This window comes from Cinclus cinclus, chromosome 14 (genome assembly GCF_963662255.1).
Source record: "Cinclus cinclus chromosome 14, bCinCin1.1, whole genome shotgun sequence".
NCBI classification, from domain to species: domain Eukaryota; kingdom Metazoa; phylum Chordata; class Aves; order Passeriformes; family Cinclidae; genus Cinclus; species Cinclus cinclus.
In genome coordinates this window covers 898,072-918,553 of record NC_085059.1, presented here as the reverse complement: position 1 = coordinate 918,553, position 20,482 = coordinate 898,072, and the positions used below count along the sequence as shown (strand labels likewise).

The 20,482-nt window shown below is 45.5% G+C and overlaps 1 protein-coding gene across 5 annotated transcripts in view; it reads right to left on the bottom strand.

Annotated features, from left to right (window-relative positions):
- Positions 1-20,482, bottom strand: part of KCNIP1 (potassium voltage-gated channel interacting protein 1) — a 213,641-nt gene that overhangs the window by 71,214 nt on the left and 121,945 nt on the right. Inside the window, exons 2-3 of one of the 5 annotated variants that reach the window (XM_062501901.1) lie at positions 6,081-6,097; positions 990-1,017 (exon numbers count right to left, since the gene is read on the bottom strand). The exons of the other annotated variants lie outside the window; for them this stretch is intronic. Coding sequence (XP_062357885.1) covers positions 990-1,017; positions 6,081-6,097 — 45 coding nt within the window. The remainder of the gene's footprint in view (positions 1-989; positions 1,018-6,080; positions 6,098-20,482) is intronic. 5 annotated transcript variants of the gene reach the window in all.

Genomic DNA, 20,482 nt, shown 5'->3' with positions numbered 1-20,482 from the left:
AGTGAAAAGGAGAAAATGGGAAGGAAAAAAGGAAATGGGAAAAGCCAAGCATAAGAAGTTTCTCAGCATTCATATAACATTTTGCTGGCAGATCTGAATTGTAATTGAAACATAACCAAATGCACAAAATCTAGAGTAGTGCAGAATTAAACAATAATTTGAGGACAATAATTTTGCTATGTCTACTTGAAATATGAAAAATTGTATTTGGATAGTGAAGAGTTTGAAAATTCCCAAATGACTGCAAGATAACATGCCTTGTATACCATTTTCTGTGTATTCTGTATATCTGACCTTCAATATCTGTTCTTCAATTTGCATGATAATACCACTGATCTGAAGAGATACCACAACATGAGTACAGAAATATTGCTGAAAGTTTTTTTTGTTACCACTACATACACAGGAATTATAGATTAGGAAAAGAGAATCCTTCACAGTATGGATTTCAAAAGAAGCCACAGTTTGATTTACAGAGACAACAGCAGGATGTGAATGTAGTTGTTCCTGGAGATAATGGGAGGAGAAAAAAAGAGGAAGAAAATTTTAAAGGAAATAATTTTCAACCCTGATACAATAAACATGCCACTGTCTGAATGGAGCTCCTCTTTCCAGTGTTTGGAGCTTGCAAGGGAAGCTGCTCTGGCTGCTAGCAGCAGTTGCCACAGAGCATGGGTTAGATGGAAAGCATGGCATGCCAGTCCAGTAACAGCATTTTATTGAATTTCAGCAAGGTCCTGCTGCCAGGTGATTAATAAAAGATAATCAGCTCTGAATGATCCACAAAGTAAGCTTTTCAGAGTATGACCTGTTAACTTGGTCCTTTTCAAGTGAAGGTACTGTAAGTTTTAGATCTGGAAATTGTCAACTAGAGAACCCACCTAAATGATCAACAAAAAAATAGTATAAAAAGTTGTATTACACTCTAAAAATGTCAGTAACATAAATATTTTATATTGTCCCCACCCAGTCCTAGTTTAAGGATGGACCAGAGAAACAGCAGTGTGCATAATAGTCCTGAGTACACATATTTGTTCTATGACAGTCACAGCTGACATAAAGATCCCATTATGTCTCACAGCCATAGCAATCTGCAATTGTAGTATCCATTCGATTTTAATTTTAATTTACAATATTAGATCTTAAAAAAGAAGAATACTCTGACCTTGTTAACAGGCTGGGACAGCTTGAAGAAAGCTTACTTTGTTTACTTACATTCCCAGACTGCACAGTTCGAACAGAATGATCCAGACTTACCTGAAAGAAAGCAACATACACATCTGGGGTTACAACTTCAAACTTAAAACGTTCACTGAGGAGTGCAAATAAATAATGGTTCCCTGAAAAATGTTAGAGTACTTAGAATTAAAATAACTATTTGTAGCATGATGAACAATTTATTTAATTGTACTTTTCTCCTAGCCCTTGAATAATTAAAAAAGCTTTATTTTAACCTGATAATTTAATTACAAAAAGGTTGCACTGCCAAAGGGCAAAAAATAATATTGGTTGTCTTTTTTATTACAACATACTGTTTTGTCTGTTCATCGAGCCTTGTCCTCCAGTCCCAGCCTTCCCTTCCACAGCTGCTTTACAGTGCAAGAGATTTCAGCATTTTTTTAAAACAGCATGATGGAGTGCAAGGCTGAGCAGACTGGAAAAGATAAGGTTTGTACACTTTTCATGGACCTTTTAAGTAGAAGAAAGGTCAAAAGGCACCATCCACATAGTGAACTTCTGTTCCTGCCATGGAAGCAATTACCTGGATCCCAACTATCAGCTGGAGTCAGGTGAGCTTTTATAGCAAATTCCTCACATCAGCCTCCCAGCAGTTTTCTTTACAGAATGAGATTTGGGTGAAAAATGTTTGAGTGAAATATTTTTTCCATTTGCCGAAAGACAGTAAATTTATTTATGGTGGTTTGATAATCGTCACGAGAAGACCGTCTTCCATGCTGGGTGGCAGGCTGCCATTCCAACTGAAATATCCCACTTCTGGGAAATATCTGAGTTTCCCAGATTTCTAACCCTGCTGGCTGCCCAACGCACTGAGGTGAGTTAGACTCACCAGCACAGAAGGATCCTGCAATTCCCAGGGTGGGAACGTGACAAATGGTCGCACACATAGGCTCTCCTCTCTCCAGGGGACAGTCCCACAGTAGGCTCTACCCTCTCAACTCTGCAGGTGGCACAATAAGGTGGCCGCAGATTCCTGCCCCTGTTAGTGGCGCCGATCTCCCTTCAGCCCGAAGGCTCCTACCCCCACCTAGCGGCACCGGAGCCTTGCCAGGTGACACAAGCACAGAGCCGCATCTGGCTGAACCCGGCAGTGCCGGGGTTCCGAACTCCGCTCCCGGGCGCCGGGACATCGGCAGCGGGCGGAGCCCAGCGCTCCGGGCAGCCAGACTCAGCGGGAACACCGCACATTCCTGTCGGGAACACCGCATATTCCCAGCGGGAACACCGCACATTCCTGTCGGGAACACCGCATATTCCCAGCGGGAACACCGCACATTCCTGTCGGGAACACCGCATATTCCCAGCGGGAACACCGCACATTCCTGTCGGGAACACCGCATATTCCCAGCGGGAACACCGCACATTCCCATCGGGAGCACCGCATATTCCCAGCGGGAACACCGCACATTCCTGTCGGGAACACCGCATATTCCCAGCGGGAACACCGCACATTCCCGGTGTCCCCAGGCAAGGACGAGCTGTGCAGCACTGGCGACCCCGCAGCTCTCCCCGCGCCGCCCTCTCCTGTCCGCGCTGCCGGGGCTCCCGGCCCTTGCCCTGGGGAATGGGTCCATGCCGGGAGCCGGTGGGATCCTGCTGCCACCTGCTGTCACCGTGCCCCACACACAGGAGCCCACGCACCGTGCCCTGGCAGCCCACAGCTTCAGGGAATGAGGAACAGCGTGAGCAAAGAAAAGAATGGTGATCGCTGTACGAGTTTAGGTTAGATTATGAGGAATTCTTCTCCTTTCTTGCTGCATAAATGAACCAAATTTGTTCTTTACTGACTTTGCACATTAACACTCAGCATTTCAAAGGGATTATTTAGGCAATCCTACATTAACATTATTTTGCTGCACAAATAAACTTGTGTCTTTGTATGCACAGTCTGTGAAAAACCTTGCCTTTCTTCCTACTGAAACTTATGGCCCAATCCTCAACACACGCACACCAGTGTGCCTCAGTGGATGACAGCAGAGGGAAATGTGGGATGGGTTCAGCATAGTCACACCAGGCAGAAGCCAGAGAGAGGGACCGGGAGGCCAAAGCCAAGGAAGCAGCAGGAAAAGTATTCAAGGACACGCTCTTTTAGTTGTTGTTTTATTTCTTTTCCTAGTCCCCAGCCAATACAAGCTCAGATAATGGCAGGAAAGAGCTAAATGGCAGAGTTTAGCCCCACACAGTTCTGTGTGCCACCAAGCAGGAGCAGCCAAGGCTGGCTGACCTGTGGCTCAGGGAGATGCCAGCCAAGAGCATCCTTTAAGGCTTGTTTGACAGCACAGCCTTGGCAGGCTTAAAGTCTAAGCATTTGTAACTTTCATTTAAATGAAGTTAATTGTCTTGGTTTGAAAGACAGGTGTTTGCCAAGGAAAAGCAGAAGCTTCCCCTTGGACTGAAAGAAAATGTGATTCTTCCAATTATTATAATTTTGGAATTAAGAGAGCTCTCAGGCAAAGATATGGGGGTAGGAATAACAGTTCTTTACTAGTATATCTAACACGACAAACAAGAACAACAACAGCTATGAAATTACCCACAAACAGAACAGTGACTCAGTCCCAGTGTTTTCTGGCTGCAGGCACCTTTTCCCTGAGCTGCAGTTCCCGGTGCTGGGGGCGGGCAGGTCCCGCAGAGCCGCAGGAGGGCTGGGGATGATGGCAGCGCTGTCCCAGGGGGAGAGAGAGATGGAGAGAGAGCTCTCCGCTCACGGTGTGGGTCCTGGTGCTCAGCAGAGTGCTGGATGGTGGCAGGTTACAGTGAGAAGGCAGCCGGGCAGGGTCTGATAGTGGTTTCCCGACGCTGGGATGGCAGGGATGAGACACCAGTGACGATCGTCCTTCTCGTCCGAACTCCATGGGGAAATGGGCTGAGCCAGAGCCTTCCGCTTCCTCTTGTGGCTGTTTGAATCTCGCGGGGTTCCTTCTTCCCTCCCCTCCCCTCCCGTCCCCTCCCCCTTGTCACCAGGGCCCAGTCAACAGGTATCTTAGCATGGCAATGGGGAAAATTCCACAGAGGGAAAAAAAAGAAAGAACTAACCCTCAACATTAATGCATGTCAAAACATGCAAATATAGTCATAAGCATTCTATTTATTTGCATTATTAAATTTCTGCTCTTAAAAGAAACAACAGGCAATTGTCTGCTGAGGAATGATAAAAATGTCACAGTGCCTGCTACAGCCACAGGACTGCACCAGGAATAAATGGCTTTATGGAATGAGATATCTGAGACTCTGCCATGGGAAACCTGTTCCAAGAGCATGTGAGGGGTGTATAGGAGCAAGGCACCCATGGGCTCAGTGGAGCCACTGCTGTGAAGGGGCCTCACTACCAGCAGTAAAAGTCTTGGCATTGCAAGTGTGAGAGCCAGAGGGTCTCATTAGTCAGACTGGGAAATTTCCTTAACAGGCTTTTGTTCCCCCAGCACACACAGCCCACTAGTCCTGTCCTTGTCCAGCTCTGAAAGATCCTCACAAAGAAGAAAAACTGGAAAAACCTACCACTACAAAAGGTGTTATGGCTCCTATCCAAGCTGACGGGATTTTGCTCATCTAGATTGTCAGGTCAGAGTGTTTTATACTCCAACTGAGGTGTCCCTACAACCTTGGCCAACAGCCCTGTCTTATTCCAGGTGGTGAAAAGAACAGAGACTGCCTTTCCTCCTTCTCTAGGGCTAGAAGGACAGGTGGTAGTAGGTGCCCTGTTTCTCTCTTTTTGTGTCCCACAACATATCCAGCCATATCACAAGGCCTTGCAACCAGGAGACAGATTCCCTGACAGCCGTTCTTTGGGTGCTGATTTCCGTAAATTATGGCCATAAAGTACCTCGGACTCCCTTGGGTTTCACCTGCAGCTCTATCCATTTGTTTCCCCAAAGAAGGAGTGTGTTACAGTGATCAGTAACTTCCATGCAAATGGAAGTCCTTCCTTTTGCAGGGTCTGTGCAGACTGTTATAATATTAGCAAGCATCCCAGACACCCCCTGCATCCCAGCAACGTTAGAAGTGCTCCTCCTGTATCACAGACAAAAAACCAGCCCTGCTGCAAGGAAGATCACTGCATATGATCAAGAATGGGTGAGCACTCTTCAGCTAAACTGAGGTCACCGTGGCTCATGCGGGAGCAAGAAGTGAAGTGGTTTTGTCTGAGTTCATTGACCCTGAGGACTGGCTGGGCTGGATACAGGCTCTCGGAATTATCATCTCTAAAGGGCTATTTCCCTTGGAGGAGGGGAGAACCCTGTGCAGAAAATTCCCTCCCTTTCAGAAAGAAAAACATTAGTAGTACACTAAAAGCATGTTTTTCTTTATGGATAGTATGCATTATCTTAATCTGCTGGACTGAGTCACAGGTTGCTAAGTGTTCCTGGTATCCCTATCTGTGGGTATAGCTCCATGCTTGAATAACAGTGTCTTGCACTGGCTGGAATGGGGCATTAGTCACAGTGGGAAAATAGCACTCTGAGACGTGATCATCTCTTGCATTTTGTGGAATATTCATTGAACTTCATTGCTAATTTTCAGTGGGAGGCCTCCAAACCAAGCTGCCTTACAGTATGTAGAGCCTTTTGCATAAATCCAACCAAATTTGAAATGCAAATATCTGAAATAGGATTTATACAAAACAGTAGCATAGGTATTTGCAAGTGGAATATCTCTGAAACAGGAAGAGCTAAATATAGAGATCTAGACAGAGCTTTTAAACTTAAAACCCTGCTTCAGGAGCTGGGCAGAGATTAATACCCCTCCATATGGGTAACACATTTTATGCAAAGCCAGTGATTCAATAACACTCATTAAGCAGAACTGTCATTTCACAATAAGAACAAGGTAGTCAAAACAACCATTACATGCACTTCTCCTAAATTATTCTGCAAGATCTGTGGGACCAAGGCTAGGGCGATGGTGATTCCAGATCAATATTTGCATGGTAAGAAAAGAACTTGTGAGATCAGAGAAGAAACAGGATGACCCATTTTTGAAGCATTAGAGACATGCTTAGCTAAAGCAAATGCAGGAGAATCATTCCCAGTGGCAGTTGATGAAATTCAGGGCTAGTGCTCCCTACTTTGAGGACAGTGAACAGAAGTACACATAGAAATCTTCTCAAACCCAGTTTAAACGTAGTTTAAAGCCCTTTCAATCATCTGGCAAGTCCTAGACCAAAGATATTTATTTCCTGCTTTGTCAGATTGATCCTATCAGCCCCAAGCAGACCAGGCTTGGCAGAGTGAGTCCCATGGTCTGAGTACCAGCCCTGACTACAACATTACTCTAACCACTTGCTGACCTACCAGATTTGTCTGGCCACTTCACATTGGCTTTAGTCAGGTGTAGGCGATACTCATTTATGACTGTATTTCACACAGACATTGATCTGCTGAGACAGATAAAACCCTGCCATTACAGCTGATGCAGAAGGGCAACACCTGTCAGCATGCCTTTATGAAAGGCAGGTCCTGCTAGACCAACCTTATCTCCTCCTGTGACATGGGGACCCACTCAGTGAATGAGGGAAGAGCTGAGGATTTTGTCTGCCTGGACTCTTTCAGTCTCCTGTCTCAAGTAACAAGGGAACTAGACAAGGGGAAAAGGCCTCAAGTTGCACCAGAAAAGGTTTAGATTGGATATTGGGAAAAAATTCTCCGCTGAAAGGGTGGTCAGGCATTGGAACCAGCTGATCATGGCAGGGGTGGAGTCACAATCCCTGGAGGCATTTAAAAGAGGTGTGAATGTGGTACTTGGGGACTGGGTTCACTGTGGGCCTTGGCAGTGATGGCAGAATGGCTGGACTTGATGATCTTAAAGTTCTTTCACGACCTAAATGACTTGATGATTCTATCCAACCACACAGGATGAATTCTACCTGGGATTTTTCAAAGTACTCCATGTAGTGACAGTGAGTTTGTGATCCTCCTTTGTGAACTGCCCTGTGGAGAGCCAGGCTGGAATGCGAAGTGTTGCCAAAATAATTCTGTAATGCTGTGAATGGTTCTACAAGCTGCACACATACTGAGCTAAATTAATTTTTGCTATACCTGACCTGTAGCTGAGGAATGCTGGTTACTGGACTGGGAATAGCTTGTTTATTGGATCTATAAAATATTGTTACTTAAACAGTCCAGTGAGTTCCTCTGACTTGAGTTCTCTTTCCTCTAAAAGGTTTTCTAAGTGGAGTTATTGGTCACTTTGACTTTAGACAGGATATCATCGCTGTGTTAGCAATCACCAAAACTGTCTTCAGTCCCAAGACATTATTCCCTGACATTTCATGGACTTCAATTGTTTGAGCTAAGAATGTTGTTAAATTATTGTCTGATAAAAAGCACTGCAATGTGCAATGTATTTTACATTTGTCTTTTTGATCTGAAATTTCAAAATGAGTATGTGTATGTATCCAAAATGTTTCAAACACTTGCTACTACACTCTGCTTCAAGGCAGCTTTTCTTTTTAGAGGAACTCTCCTCTAAAAGAGGAGTGGATGGTCCTCCTCTAGAGGAAAAGACCATCAGGGCAAAGTAGCCATCTCCAGCTCCAACATGCTTGGTTCACTTTCTTAAACTTGCTACAGTAGAAAGGGTCATAGAAATTCCTGGGATGATGTTAGATTCCCATTAGTGTCTGCCCCTTTACATCCCACTTCAGCTGGCAGGTCTACCAAAAGGTCACAAGTAGCTGGTAATATCTGAAATTTTTCCCAGCAACACAGCAACATTGAATTTCTGTTCACCATGTAAATACAAAGCAATCTCTCTTGGAATTGTATCATGGTATTTCTACATTCACACCTTCTACCTAGAGTTGCATCCATAGCAGCCTGGTCTTGAAAGGAACATGTTATTTATTCTTCTTCAACCCTGATGTGGAGCAGTAGCTGCACTTAACAGTAACACAACCAGCCACTGCTAAACCCTGTGCTCTGTTTCCAAGCCTTTGAAGAAATAACTCCTAAGCATTATCTCTCAGTACAGCCAGAACCTCAGAACCACGAGATACATGGATTTGTTTGGTAAGAGTACCTGTAGCTCACATCTTGCCAAATGCTGCAATGCCTTGGTAATATAAGGGGTGAAAGTTATTGATGTCAGCACCATGTAGCACAGTGTCCAAGACTGTCTGTGGATGCCCTGGTGTGCTGCCAGGCTGCAGGACACAGCTGCTTGGATTTGATTCTGATGCTGTATGCAAAACCAGAACCAAACAAAAGAGTTGTGCAAATCTGCCTGTAGCATTAAAGCAGCTCTGAGGGTTTTTTGATGAGTGTCACAAATCTAAATCAAGAAGATATTTGAGGGTTTGACTTTTTTTTTTTTTTTTTGGTAGGAAATAACATCTCAAAAGTTTTAACACACCCTTACAAACTGTGATGTTATCTGTTCAAGGTGAATTTAACAGGTAGCTGAACATAAGGGATAATCAAATTGGTTGTTTCCCTGGCAATTAAAACCATACTGAGAACAGATTTCCTGATAGCTCATCAGAAGAGAGCAAGGGTTCTCAGTTTGAGGAACATTACCAGGATAGTACCAGGGCTGCAGAACATGGCTAGGAAGGGATGGAGCTCATGTATCCAACTTTATAGCTGTGCACACATGCACACACAAAACACCCCTTTGGGAAATTACTGTCTCAAAGGAGTGACATACTAGAACACCTCACACCTCTGAAAATGAAAACTGCTGGTGCTCATGACACAAGTTCTCTGTGGAAGCTACCAGCTTGATTCTGGGTAGAGCCTGGGAACCTGACAGCATCCAGTTCCTCACTGTGCCAGCACCGATAGGACAAAGGAGGGAAACACCTCTTGCACATGGAAAGCATAGAGCTTTCCAGCAGGCCCTGCCTGTTTTTAAGACTACATATTTTCAGCAATCTCACTGAAGAGTTTTGCTCTAACTTAACCAAACACAACTCTTTGAATCCCTGAAATTTGCACTGAAAACAAACCACTTGAAAAAATGTGTGATTGAGGCACTAATGAAGTGCCCTCTTGAGCGGCAGCCTAATTTATGGAGAACAAGAATCCATGAAGAATGTCTTAGCTTTCACAAAAACCTTCAAGACCTCAAGAGTAATTTCAAATTTGCAGAGCAATTTAAGAAAATGTTATTCGCAGGATTTGACTGCCTCAGCAAGACACCACAGTATCAACACTAAACTAACATAAGGGCTCAGAGGCTCATAAAGAGTCCAAGTTCAGTTTGTCTGGCTGGTGGATTCTCTTCCTGCCTTGATGGACCAGTATTGGCCAGGTCTGTGTAGTTCAAAGAGCAGCAATAATGATGATGTTTTAAAGAGCTTACAAGATTATTTACCAATTTACAGATTTTCTCAGAATCAGCAAATTGACAGTAGTTTTCCAATCTCCACATTACATCCACCAGATCTTCAGATGCTGATGTGTGAGAATTCTTCGTGATTTATCTTAAAGCAGAAGCTTTGTCTATGTGTAGTGTAATGAAATAAGTTATACATTAACAGCAAGTGCCCTGGAGTTAAAATTTCATCATGATACCTCTAATATGATGGTAATGTCTTGAGGCAAAACAAACCCAGTAGGGAAACACAGATAAAAGCAATTTCGCTTACTTTTTTGAAAAAGGAAGGATTTTAATGGGATGTTTTGTAGGCAGCAAAAATTTCATGAAAAGAAGAAAAATCTTTGTTTCATCTAAGTGCCACAAAACCTATTCCCACTACCCAACTGCTCTGACCAAATCTGCTGTAGTATTTTTTTAAATTATTATCCTCATTTCATTTTAGCATCTCAGGAAACAAATGGAAATTCAAGTCAGCAATTAAAAAAATGAAGTGTGTCATAATATACCACCTCCATTAGCAGACAGCAAAGTGCTGTATAATACAGGCTAAACTTTAGCATTCCTCCAAGAACAAAAAATGTCCATTGTAGCTTCAGACATGGATAGCACTAGATAGCACTCTTCATACTTATCTTTTTCTGTGTATGTATTATTTTAAGCCTACCTATTAGCAAACAGTTCCTTTCCATAAGGTCTGGATTTATAACCCTCAGCAGAGGCTGAATAAGCCAAAGTCAAAACCCATTAACCTCCTATTTCATGTTCCTCAGGTTTACACAGTAAAACTCAGTAGCCACAATTTGTTTTCATCTCTTAATCAGCTGATAAAAATTCAATTTCCACTTGTGCTGAGCTATGGAGTTGTAAACATTTATAGCAATGTGAAGAACTGGCCATCAAGAACACCAATGTGCAGATTTTTACATCTTACACCATTTCCCCCCTGTTGAAGCATCTCTGACACCTCCTTGGCAAAGCCAGGCTGGTGGAGTAGACAGGGTGGGTGGTTTGTTTGGAGCAGAATGTAAAACAAGTTCAAAACTAAACCACATGTTTTCAAAAATATCAAATGTAATTTCTTACACTGAAAAGGGCAGTAGGTTCCTCAGGAGCAAGGGACAGAGGCTAAGACCTAACCTGGGGTCCTCTCAGCTCAGTGTCTTCCAGGAGGTGTTTGCATCAAAAATAACCAGCATAAAATAATGAGGCTATGAGAGGCATCATGCAATTTCTTTATTTCCTCTTAATTATAATTTAAAATTTTAATGTCAGGAATTTGACAAGGGTTTGAGCAAGTGAAATTATTGCTTCAACAGCAATTAACGGCAGGCAGAGAAATGTGCTTAATCCCAAAGGAAAGCAATGAAGGTGCCCTATAAGAGCAAGGCAATTCTAATTGTTCTGCTGGTGGCTGACAGGAAATGGGCTGGTTCAGAAGCCCAACGCTCCTTCCCAAACATGTGTCCCCAGTCTCCATCCTACCACAGGGTCACTTTTAGCAAATGCCAGGCTTTTGGGACAGGACAGCAAGGTGCACCTGTAACAGAAGCTGATATTACCAAGTTGCGGGCATATTCCTGCAGCAGGACACAACAGTGGTCTTATCTTCCTGGGAAGGAAGAGGCAGGGAAGGTGCTCCCAGAGCTGGCACAGAGGGTTTCTCTCTGATTCCTGGTCTTGTGCAGCTGAAGCATGAGGTCAAATAGAGACCTTATCCCTGAAACATTAGACTGGAGCTGTCTCACTCCAGTGGCAGGGAGAACATGAGGCCCAGGCTGGGCAGTGAGAACAAAACTCATGGTTTGGATTATTCCCAGGACTTGACTCTCATCCCTGTGACTGCATGGGACCATCAAATCTGTGCGAAGCTGTGCTCCTTAAAACATGGGATATCCTCACAGCATGGCCTGACACCAGCACTGCTCCTTGGACACTTGGGTGGGCTGAGAGCCTGTGTCACACTGCCTCCTTTCCTCACTTCCAAGCAATGTACATGTCTTACAAAACCTCTTATTTTGACCTTACAGATTCCAGGCCACAGCTGTAACAAGACTACATCCATTCACTTGGCAGCCTCCACAATAATAAAAAAAATTCCTAAAGTACAGGGGTCAGATAACATAGAGTGTCAGACTTTCCAGAGAAAGGACTGGGCAGGATTGTTTGGCATCACATGAAGAATATAGAAAGCATGTACAAAAGCTAAGGTTAAGCTTCTCCCAATGCACTACAACTTACAGTGTATCGGAGTATTCCTTGTGGTTTATTCCCTTTGATCCTATTACGGCTCTCCTGTTATTTTAAAGTCATCACCCATGAAATACAATGCATATTTAAATGTGAAACTACAGCTCCCTTTTAGCAGAAATTTAAGAAAAATGAGGCTTGCAGGTTTGAATGAATTTGAGCTAATAAACAGTTACAGATTTACTGATGATGGACTAGCATGTACTTCCACTGAAGAAACAGAAATTTCAGTGAATCTTACTTGCTAAGAATGTGAGATAATGAATGACCTTTTTATTTAATTTTATTTTAACATATTTTATATCATTGTTTGCTTAAGTTCCAGCAGTGAGATTCCTTAAAGCGAAGCAGTAATTTTCTATGTGACAAATTACTTACATTGACTGTATTTTGAGTTTTGAAGTAGAAGACTTTAAAGAATGCAAGAAACTTATCACTGAACATCCGTCTTCCTATTCTCTGTTAGCTAACTGCAGCAAGAAATATACAAGGAGATTACTGACAGGTGGATAACTTGATGATAAACTTCAGTGCAGAATCACCTGCAGACACTGGTAACCAAAGAGTGTGAGAATAAAGCCAAGTGATCTGGCCTCTTCCACAGGGGCAGATTCCTCTCTGCATCCTGAGAACTCACTCCTGCAGAATAGTGGTTTTGTCCAAATCACCATCATTCTAAATTTAGAGACAGGAAAAAACTGCAGCCAAGACAGAACATTCCCAAAAAGATAAAACAACATGTTCAACAGGAAGCCTCATGTCTTTCCATGGGGATTATTCTTTCATGGGATAGAAAACCTGGATGGTAGGTTTTCTTGCCTTGGGAGCTGTATGGATATGAACTTTAGCACAATAGGTAACATAAAGTCAACCCAAACTGGGCATGGACTAGGAGAACCACAGTTTCCTCATTTTCAAGGCTAGAAGTTGAGTTATGGAGCAAGGAAGGGCTCAGAGTGGTTCATAAGTGACCTTTATCACATTAAAAAATATGCATGCAATTAACATATAAACATCTTTTTCACACAGAAGGGAAGCAAAGAAAATCGAAAGGTATAAGAATGCTTAGGCACACATACTATTTCATGAAGCTGTTCTGGTAATTTAGCCTTTCACTTTTGTGTAAGTTGCATGCATGAAATGAAATCCTGATATTTAATTTAAAATTACATGAAAACCAAGAATAGCCTAATTCATGTGTGGAAAACCCTTACCCCTTTTAAAACATTTCCATTCCTGGAGAAGGCAGGGCACCCTCTCAGCACCAGGAGCTCAGTTTGCCCACAGGTCTGGGAATCTCAGATTCTTTATCAGTTTTATCAGTGTTAACTCCCACAGTGAGACAAACCTAGCCTCCCTCCTGTAGCCAGACCTTCCCTCGCTGTCTGCTGTGTTTTGCCAGAGGAGGTCAGCAGCACCCAGCGCCGCTTAAGATTCCCACTGCATCCATGAGGAGCACCACAAAAGCATCTACACAACGGGAACTCCCTTTTGCCAGCTCATCCGAAATATTTTAATCCATTGCTATATTATCCAGACTCATCAACATCAGTGCTGCAGGAAGCACAACTCTGCAGCTCGTGGCACAGACCATGTGGGAGGGCAGTAATTCTCAAACACTTAAACACCCTTAAAATGCTTCATTTTATTCCAATTCTCTGTGATTTTGATCCTGTCAGAGCATGGTGCTGTTGGTGAGGGGAAACACAGATTTTGCTGTTGTTTAAGGGGAAGAGCGGGTTAGAGCTGCTGTACATTTTTCCAATGTGTATTTCCATTTCACCAGCTGAGTGCAGTTAAAGAGCTGTTTGTGTTGGGCTTTACAAACCTGTTTATTTTACATGATCAGGTGTAGTCTTAAAAGCCTTTTCCATTCACCACCTACCGTTCCTCCTGTTAGCAAATGTAACAGAGACTGAGAATTATGAACCACACAAGAACATGTTGTCTCAGATTTTATACAGCTCCAGCCCACCCAATGTCTGTCTTCTCCAAAAGCAGACTGAATTTCCCACGGGCAAGCCAAATCCACCTAGCCAAAAACCTCTCAGTGTCCCTGTGTGTGCCAGCACAGCCACTGCCTTGGGCTGCTCAGAGCACTGCTGCACATGCTGAAAGATGTTTTTAGCAGTGTCAGCTTTTACATGGGGCTGCAGACAGAGATGGCACAAGACTGACTGCAAAGACTGAGTAACATCCGCCATGATAATTTAGGCTCCTGACACCTTCTAATGCTTTTCAAAATGTTTACTAAAATCTTGACTGTAAAGCATCATCTCAGAGCTGAGATTGACTCCATGGAGAAATAATTTGCCCCATGAGGCAGAAACCTTTCCATCTTGCCTGTCTAGCATAACAAAACATATCCTGCTCTTGTGTCACACAGACTCAAGAGGGACAAAGTGAATCTCTCCACCTTCCCCTACTATGTTCACCATGATAATGCCCATCCTTTGCTGAGTCCCATGATGCTGCTGAACACAAATGTTTAGTTATTAGCCCACAGTGCCTCTCTGTTCCCTGAAGCTCACTCTTGTTTATGCCCCTGACAATAATAAAAAGTATTTTTGCTGTACACTATTCTTCCACAGCACAAAGCCATAGATGTACCCTTGTTAGAGGCAAGCAGCTGCTTTTGAAGGATACTGCTTTCTGCTGTTCAGACCAAGTGACATGTGGCATATCAAAAGTATTATCACCAAGCACAGGATGCAAAACTGCACAGTCGTGAGGATTTTCTTTTGAAGCATTAACCGAAGAACTAAGCAGGAAAATGCAGAGTGGATTATTCAAAAGTCAGTGGAAAACCAAAATATCTGGTGGGCAGGTTCTGGACTACCACTGGAACAGTAAAACACAAAGGGTTTGACAGTTGCCTGCTGACAATATGGCTGGCACTTCAGGAGGGAGAAGAGGGTGCTCTGCCTCCCTGCATTTACCGAATAAAGAGTGCAAAAAAAACCCTGTCAGAGAAGACACCCACACAGCAGGAGATCTCAGAGCTAGATGTAAATCACATTCCTTGTAAATTGGAAAGGAAACGACATGATGTATGCAGATTAGTATTTGTCAGCTTCACAAGAAATGGGTTTTCAGAAGGGATTTGACTAATGAGTAAGTGAAACTTCTCTTAGCAAAAGGAGCTAACACCTAAAAAGTAAGACTTTAGTACTTTTTAAAGCACAGAATTCCTTCTATTTATTTCCTTGTAGAGCTTTTGCCATTTTTGGTGTCTGAAGTTAAGAGCAAAGGCCAGTTGGCCCCTGTGGAGGGATGGCTGGAAGGTGCAGTGGGCACTCTCCACGTTGGCTGCACTCAGGCAGCTGAAGCTGAGGCAGTGCAGCACTGGGGCCACGGGGCAAGCCTGGCAGAGGAAGGGGGATCACACACTGCAGGAGGCCAGCAGTAGGCTCTGGGGCTGCTGCAGCTGCAGGCACAGGCCAGGGTTCAGCCTGCCCTATGGACAGGAGGTGCAGAGCTTGCCTTGTAGCTGCACTGCACAGCATCTCCCCAAACTAAAGATAATAAAGCACTAAATATAAAACTATCTGATTTACGAGACAGCATCATTTGTAAAGCATAATGGAGTTGTAAACAAGGAATGTGTTAACCATGTGGCAGTAGAGCATTATGGTCGCACAGCTCAGTTTAGTTCATCCCATTTCTCATTTTCTTTTTTTTTTCTTTCAATATCCAACTTTCCCTGCATACAGCAAGGCTAATAGCATGACAGGCTTTTCTACTGATCTTTGATCACAACAAATAATTATGTCTAAATGTCACCTCCTAGAACAGAGAAGAGGTTCTGCCCATTTACAAGTGGGCTTATGGGCTTTGTTATTGTCCTGGTTTGAAAGACAGGTGTTTGCTAAGGAAAGCAGAAGCCTCCCTTTGAACTGAAAAATGTGATCCTTCCTTCCTACAGATTATTATGATTTTGGAATTAAGGGAGCTCTCAGGCAAAGATATGGGGGTAGGAATAACAGTTCTTTACTGGTATATTTAACAAGACAAACAAGAACAACAGCAGCTATGAAATTACCCACAAACAGAACAGTAACTTAGTCCCAGTCCCTTTCTGGCTGCAGGCACCTTTTCCCTGAGCTGCAGTTCCCGGTGCTGGGGGCGGGCAGGTCCTGCAGAGCCGCAGGAGGGCTGGGGGTGGTGGCAGCGCTGTCCCAGGGGGAGAGAGAGATGGAGAGAGCTCTCCGCTCACGGTGTGGGTCCTGGTGCTCAGCAGAGTGCTGGATGGTGGCAGGTTACAGTGAGAAGGCAGCAGGGCAGGGTCCGACAGCAGTGAAGATGGCTCCCGGCACTGAGATGGCAGGGGTGGGTCTGAGGCGGCGATCGTCCTTCTCATCCGAACTCCACGGGGGAAATGGGGAGAGCCAGAGCCTTCTGCTTCCTCTTCTGGCTGTTTGAATCTCGTGGGGTTTCCCTCTTCTCTCCCCTCCCCCTTGCCACCAGGGCCCAGTCAACAGGTATCTTAGCATGACAATGGAGAAAATTCCACAGAGGAAAAAAGGGAAAGAACCAACCCCCAACATTATCCACCCTGAATTTTCCCCTACCATCAAGCTACATCAAATTAAAATCTTCAAATTATAGACATCCATACAGTTACAGATACAGGCACAGTATTGTAGGTAGTTCACCCTAAAACAAGGTCTCCTTGTGGTATGCATCGGGTCTTTCCATCCCTTTGCATCACCCACCAGGTACAACCTGGCCCTTGAGCAAAGACCACCCCACGAATTGGATTGTCTTTGCTGGAGGCAGGGTTCACCCAAACAGTTTTTCCTAGCATACCTCTCATATGCACCACTGGAACCTTGTCCCCATCTGGTGTTCTCAAGGGCTCAGACTGGGCAGGGCCTGCTCGATTAGTGCAACCTCGGGTGTTCACTAACCATGTGGCCTTTGGTAGATTAATCTCCCAGTTTTTGAAAGTCCCCCCACCCAGTGCCTTCAAGGTGGTTTTAAGCAGCCCATTGCACCGTTCCACTTTCCCAGCCGCTGGTGCGTGATAAGGAATGTGGTACACCCACTCGATGCCGTGTTCTCTGGCCCAGGTGTTTATGAGGCTGTTCTTGAAATGAGTCCCATTGTCTGACTCAATTCTCTCAGGGGTACCATGTCTCCAAAGGACTTGCTTTTCCAGGCCCAGGATGGTGTTGCGGGCAGTGGCATGAGGCACAGGGTAGGTCTCCAACCATCCAGTGGTGGCTTCCTCCATGGTCAGCACGTAGCGCTTGCCTTGGCGTGTCTGAGGCAGTGTGATGTAGTCAATCTGCCAGGCCTCCCCATACTTATATTTGGACCACCGCCCCCCATACCAGAGGGGCTTCACTCGCTTGGCTTGCTTGATGGCAGCACATGTCTCACAGTCATGGATAACCTGGGAAATACTGTCCATGGTGAGATCCACCCCTCGGTCTCGTGCCCACTTATAGGTAGCATCTCTGCCTTGGTGACCTGAGGCATCGTGGGCCCATCGAGCCAGGAACAACTCTCCCTTGTGTTGCCAGTCTAAGTCTATCTGTGACACCTCTATCCTTGCAGCCTGATCTACTTGCTCATTGTGTTGGTGCTCCTCATTAGCCCGACTCTTGGGGACATGGGCATCTACATGACGGACCTTTATGGGTAGCTTCTCTACCCAACTGGTAATGTCTTTCCACTCATCATCAGCTCAGATTGGTTTTCCCCTATGTTGACAGTTAGCTTTTTTCCATCTTTCCAGCCAACCCCACAGAGCATTGGCTACCATCCATGAATCAGTATAAAGGTAAAGCTTTGGCCACTTCTCTCTTTCAGCAATGTCCAGGGCCAGCTGAACGGCTTTGAGTTCAGCAAGTTGACTTGATCCACCTTCTCCTTCAGTAGCTTGTGCAACCTGTCGTGTGGGGCTCCATACGGCTGCTTTCCACTTCTGGTTCATCCCCACGATGCGACAGGAACCGTCAGTGAAAAGAGCGTAGCGAGTTTCATCTGCTGGCAGTTGGTTGTATGGTGGGGCTTCATCAGCCTGGGTCACTTGTTCTTGCTCCTCTTCATCGGCAAGACCAAAATTTTCACCTTCTGGCCAGTTTGTAATTATTTCCAAAATCCCAGGGCGATTTGGGTTTCCGATACGGGCGCGCTGTGTGATGAGGGCGATCCACTTGCTCCATGTGGCATCGGTGGTGTGGAGGGTAGAGGGGACCTTCCCTTTAAACATCTACCCCAGCACTGGTAGTCGGGGTGCCAGGAGGAGCTGTGCTTCTGTGCCAATCACCTCTGAGGCAGCTTGAACTCCTTCAGAAGCAGCCAAGATCTCCTTCTCTGTCGGGGTGTAATTGGCTTCAGACCTTCTGTAACTTCGGCTCCAGAATCCCAGAGGTCGGCCTCGGGTCTCACCAGGTACCTTCTGCCAAAGGCTCCAGGACAAGCCCTTGTTCCTGGCTGCAGAGTAGAGCACATTCTTCACCTCCGGTCCCGTCCTGACTGGGCCGAGGGCTACAGCATGAGCGATCTCCTGCTTGATCTGGGCAAAGCTTGCTGCTGCTCAGGGCCCCAGTAGAATTTGTTCTTCTTCTGGGTGACCAGGTAGAGAGGGCTGACGATCTGGCTGTACTCAGGAATGTGCATTCTCCAAAAGCCTGTGGCACCTAGGAAAGCTTGTGTTTCCTTCTTGTTGGTTGGTGGAGACATCGTGGTGATCTTATTGATGACCTCAGTGGGGATTTGGCGCCGCCCGTCTTGCCACTTTACTCCCAGGAACTGGATCTCTTGGGCAGGACCTTTGACTTTGCTCCTCTTGATGGCCAAACCGGCTCCCAGCAGAATCTGGATGATCTTCTCTCCTTTCTCAAATACTTCCATTGCCGTGTTCCCCCACACAATGATGTCATCAATGTATTGCAGATGTTCTGGAGCTTCACCCTTTTCCAGTGCAGCCTGCATCAGTCCATGGCAGATGGTGGGGCTGTGTTACCACCCCTGGGGCAGTCGGTTCCAGGTGTACTGCACGCCCCTCCAGGTGAAAGCAAACTGAGGCCTGCACTCTGCTGCCAGAGGAATGGAGAAAAATGCATTGGCAATGTCAATGGTGGCGTACCACTTTGCTGCCTTGGACTCCAGCTCGTACTGGAGTTCCAGCATGTCCGGCACGGCAGCGCTCAGCGGTGGAGTCACTTCATTCAATGCACGATAGTCCACAGTCAATCTCCATTCTCCGTCAGACTTGCGCACAGGCCAGATGGGGCTGTTGAAGGGTGAGTGGGTTTTACTGACCACCCCTTGGCCCTCCAGCTCACGGATCATCTTGTGGATGGGGATCACGGCATCTCGATTTGTCCTGTACTGCTGGTGGTGCACTGTCAAGGTGGCAATTGGCACTTGCTGCTCCTTCACCTTCAGGAGTCCCACTGCAGATGGGCTCTCTGACAGTCCAAGCAAGGTGTTCAATTGCTTAATGCCTTCTGCCTCTACAGCAGCTATTCCAAAAGCCCACCTGAGTCCCTTTGGGTCTTTGTAATAGCCATTCCTGAGGAAGTCTATGCCTAGAATACACGGTGCCTCTGGGCCAGTCACAATTGGATGCTTCTGCCACTCTTTCCCAGTCAGGCTCACCTCAGCCTCCAGCAAAGTCAATTCCTGTGATCCCCCTGTCACCCCAGCAATAGAAACAGGCTCTTCCCCCACATGTTCTGATGGTATTAGGGTGACCTGTGAACCAGTATCAACTAATGCCCTATGTTTTTGTGGCTCTGATGTGCCAGGCCATCGGATCCACACCGTCCAAAAGACCCCATTTTCCCGTGTCTCTCCCTGGCTGGAGGCAGGGCCCCTCTAGCACTGGTTATTATTTCCTTCCTGGGCATACATGTTGGAGGTTCCCTCAAGGGGATCTGACAAATCATCCTCCCTTTTGTAATACCCTGCATCTTAGTTATTGGAAGTTGAGGCTACCTTCACTTTAGTGGAGCTCCTTTGGTTAGTGTTTCCCTCCTTGAGTTGACGCACCCGCGCTGCCAGGGCAGAAGTGGGTTTCCCATCCCACTTCCTCATGTCTTCCCCATGGTCACGCAGAAAGAACCACAGGTCAGCTCGTGGGGTGTATCCTCTCTCCCTAGCTGGGGGACATTGGGCTCCAACTCTGGCATCTGTGACTCGCACTGGTGCTGCATTGACCTTCCTCATCTCATCCCTCACCCCTCTCATCTCCTCCTTGAACTCCTCTCTGAGTTCCCTAATCATGGCAGAGACCTGAGCCTGCATTGGGCCATTCATTATATTCTCAAAGTTTCTGAGCTTATTGGCAACAGAACCCACTGTCTCATGGTTGGTGTCAGCATTAATGGCTGCAATGAATGTGGTGTATTGAGATGGCCCCAGGTGTGCCAGATTCCACAACATCTGCCCTGTGCACCTGACCTTGTTGGGGTCATTGTCATGTTGTCCACCCCTCCCAAAGAGTACTTCCAGTATTGCTACTTCTCTCAGCTGTTGCATCCCCTCCTCAGCGGTCTTCCAGCGCATTCTATGGTGGTGCTCCTGCATTCTCTATGGACAAACCTCTCTCTTACACTCATTAAAAGCCGCTCCCAGAGGGAAAGGGGGCCTGGTTCCCTTACAAATACCTGATCCACACCTGAGTCCTGGGTCAGGGGTCCCAAATTCCTTGCCTCAGTAC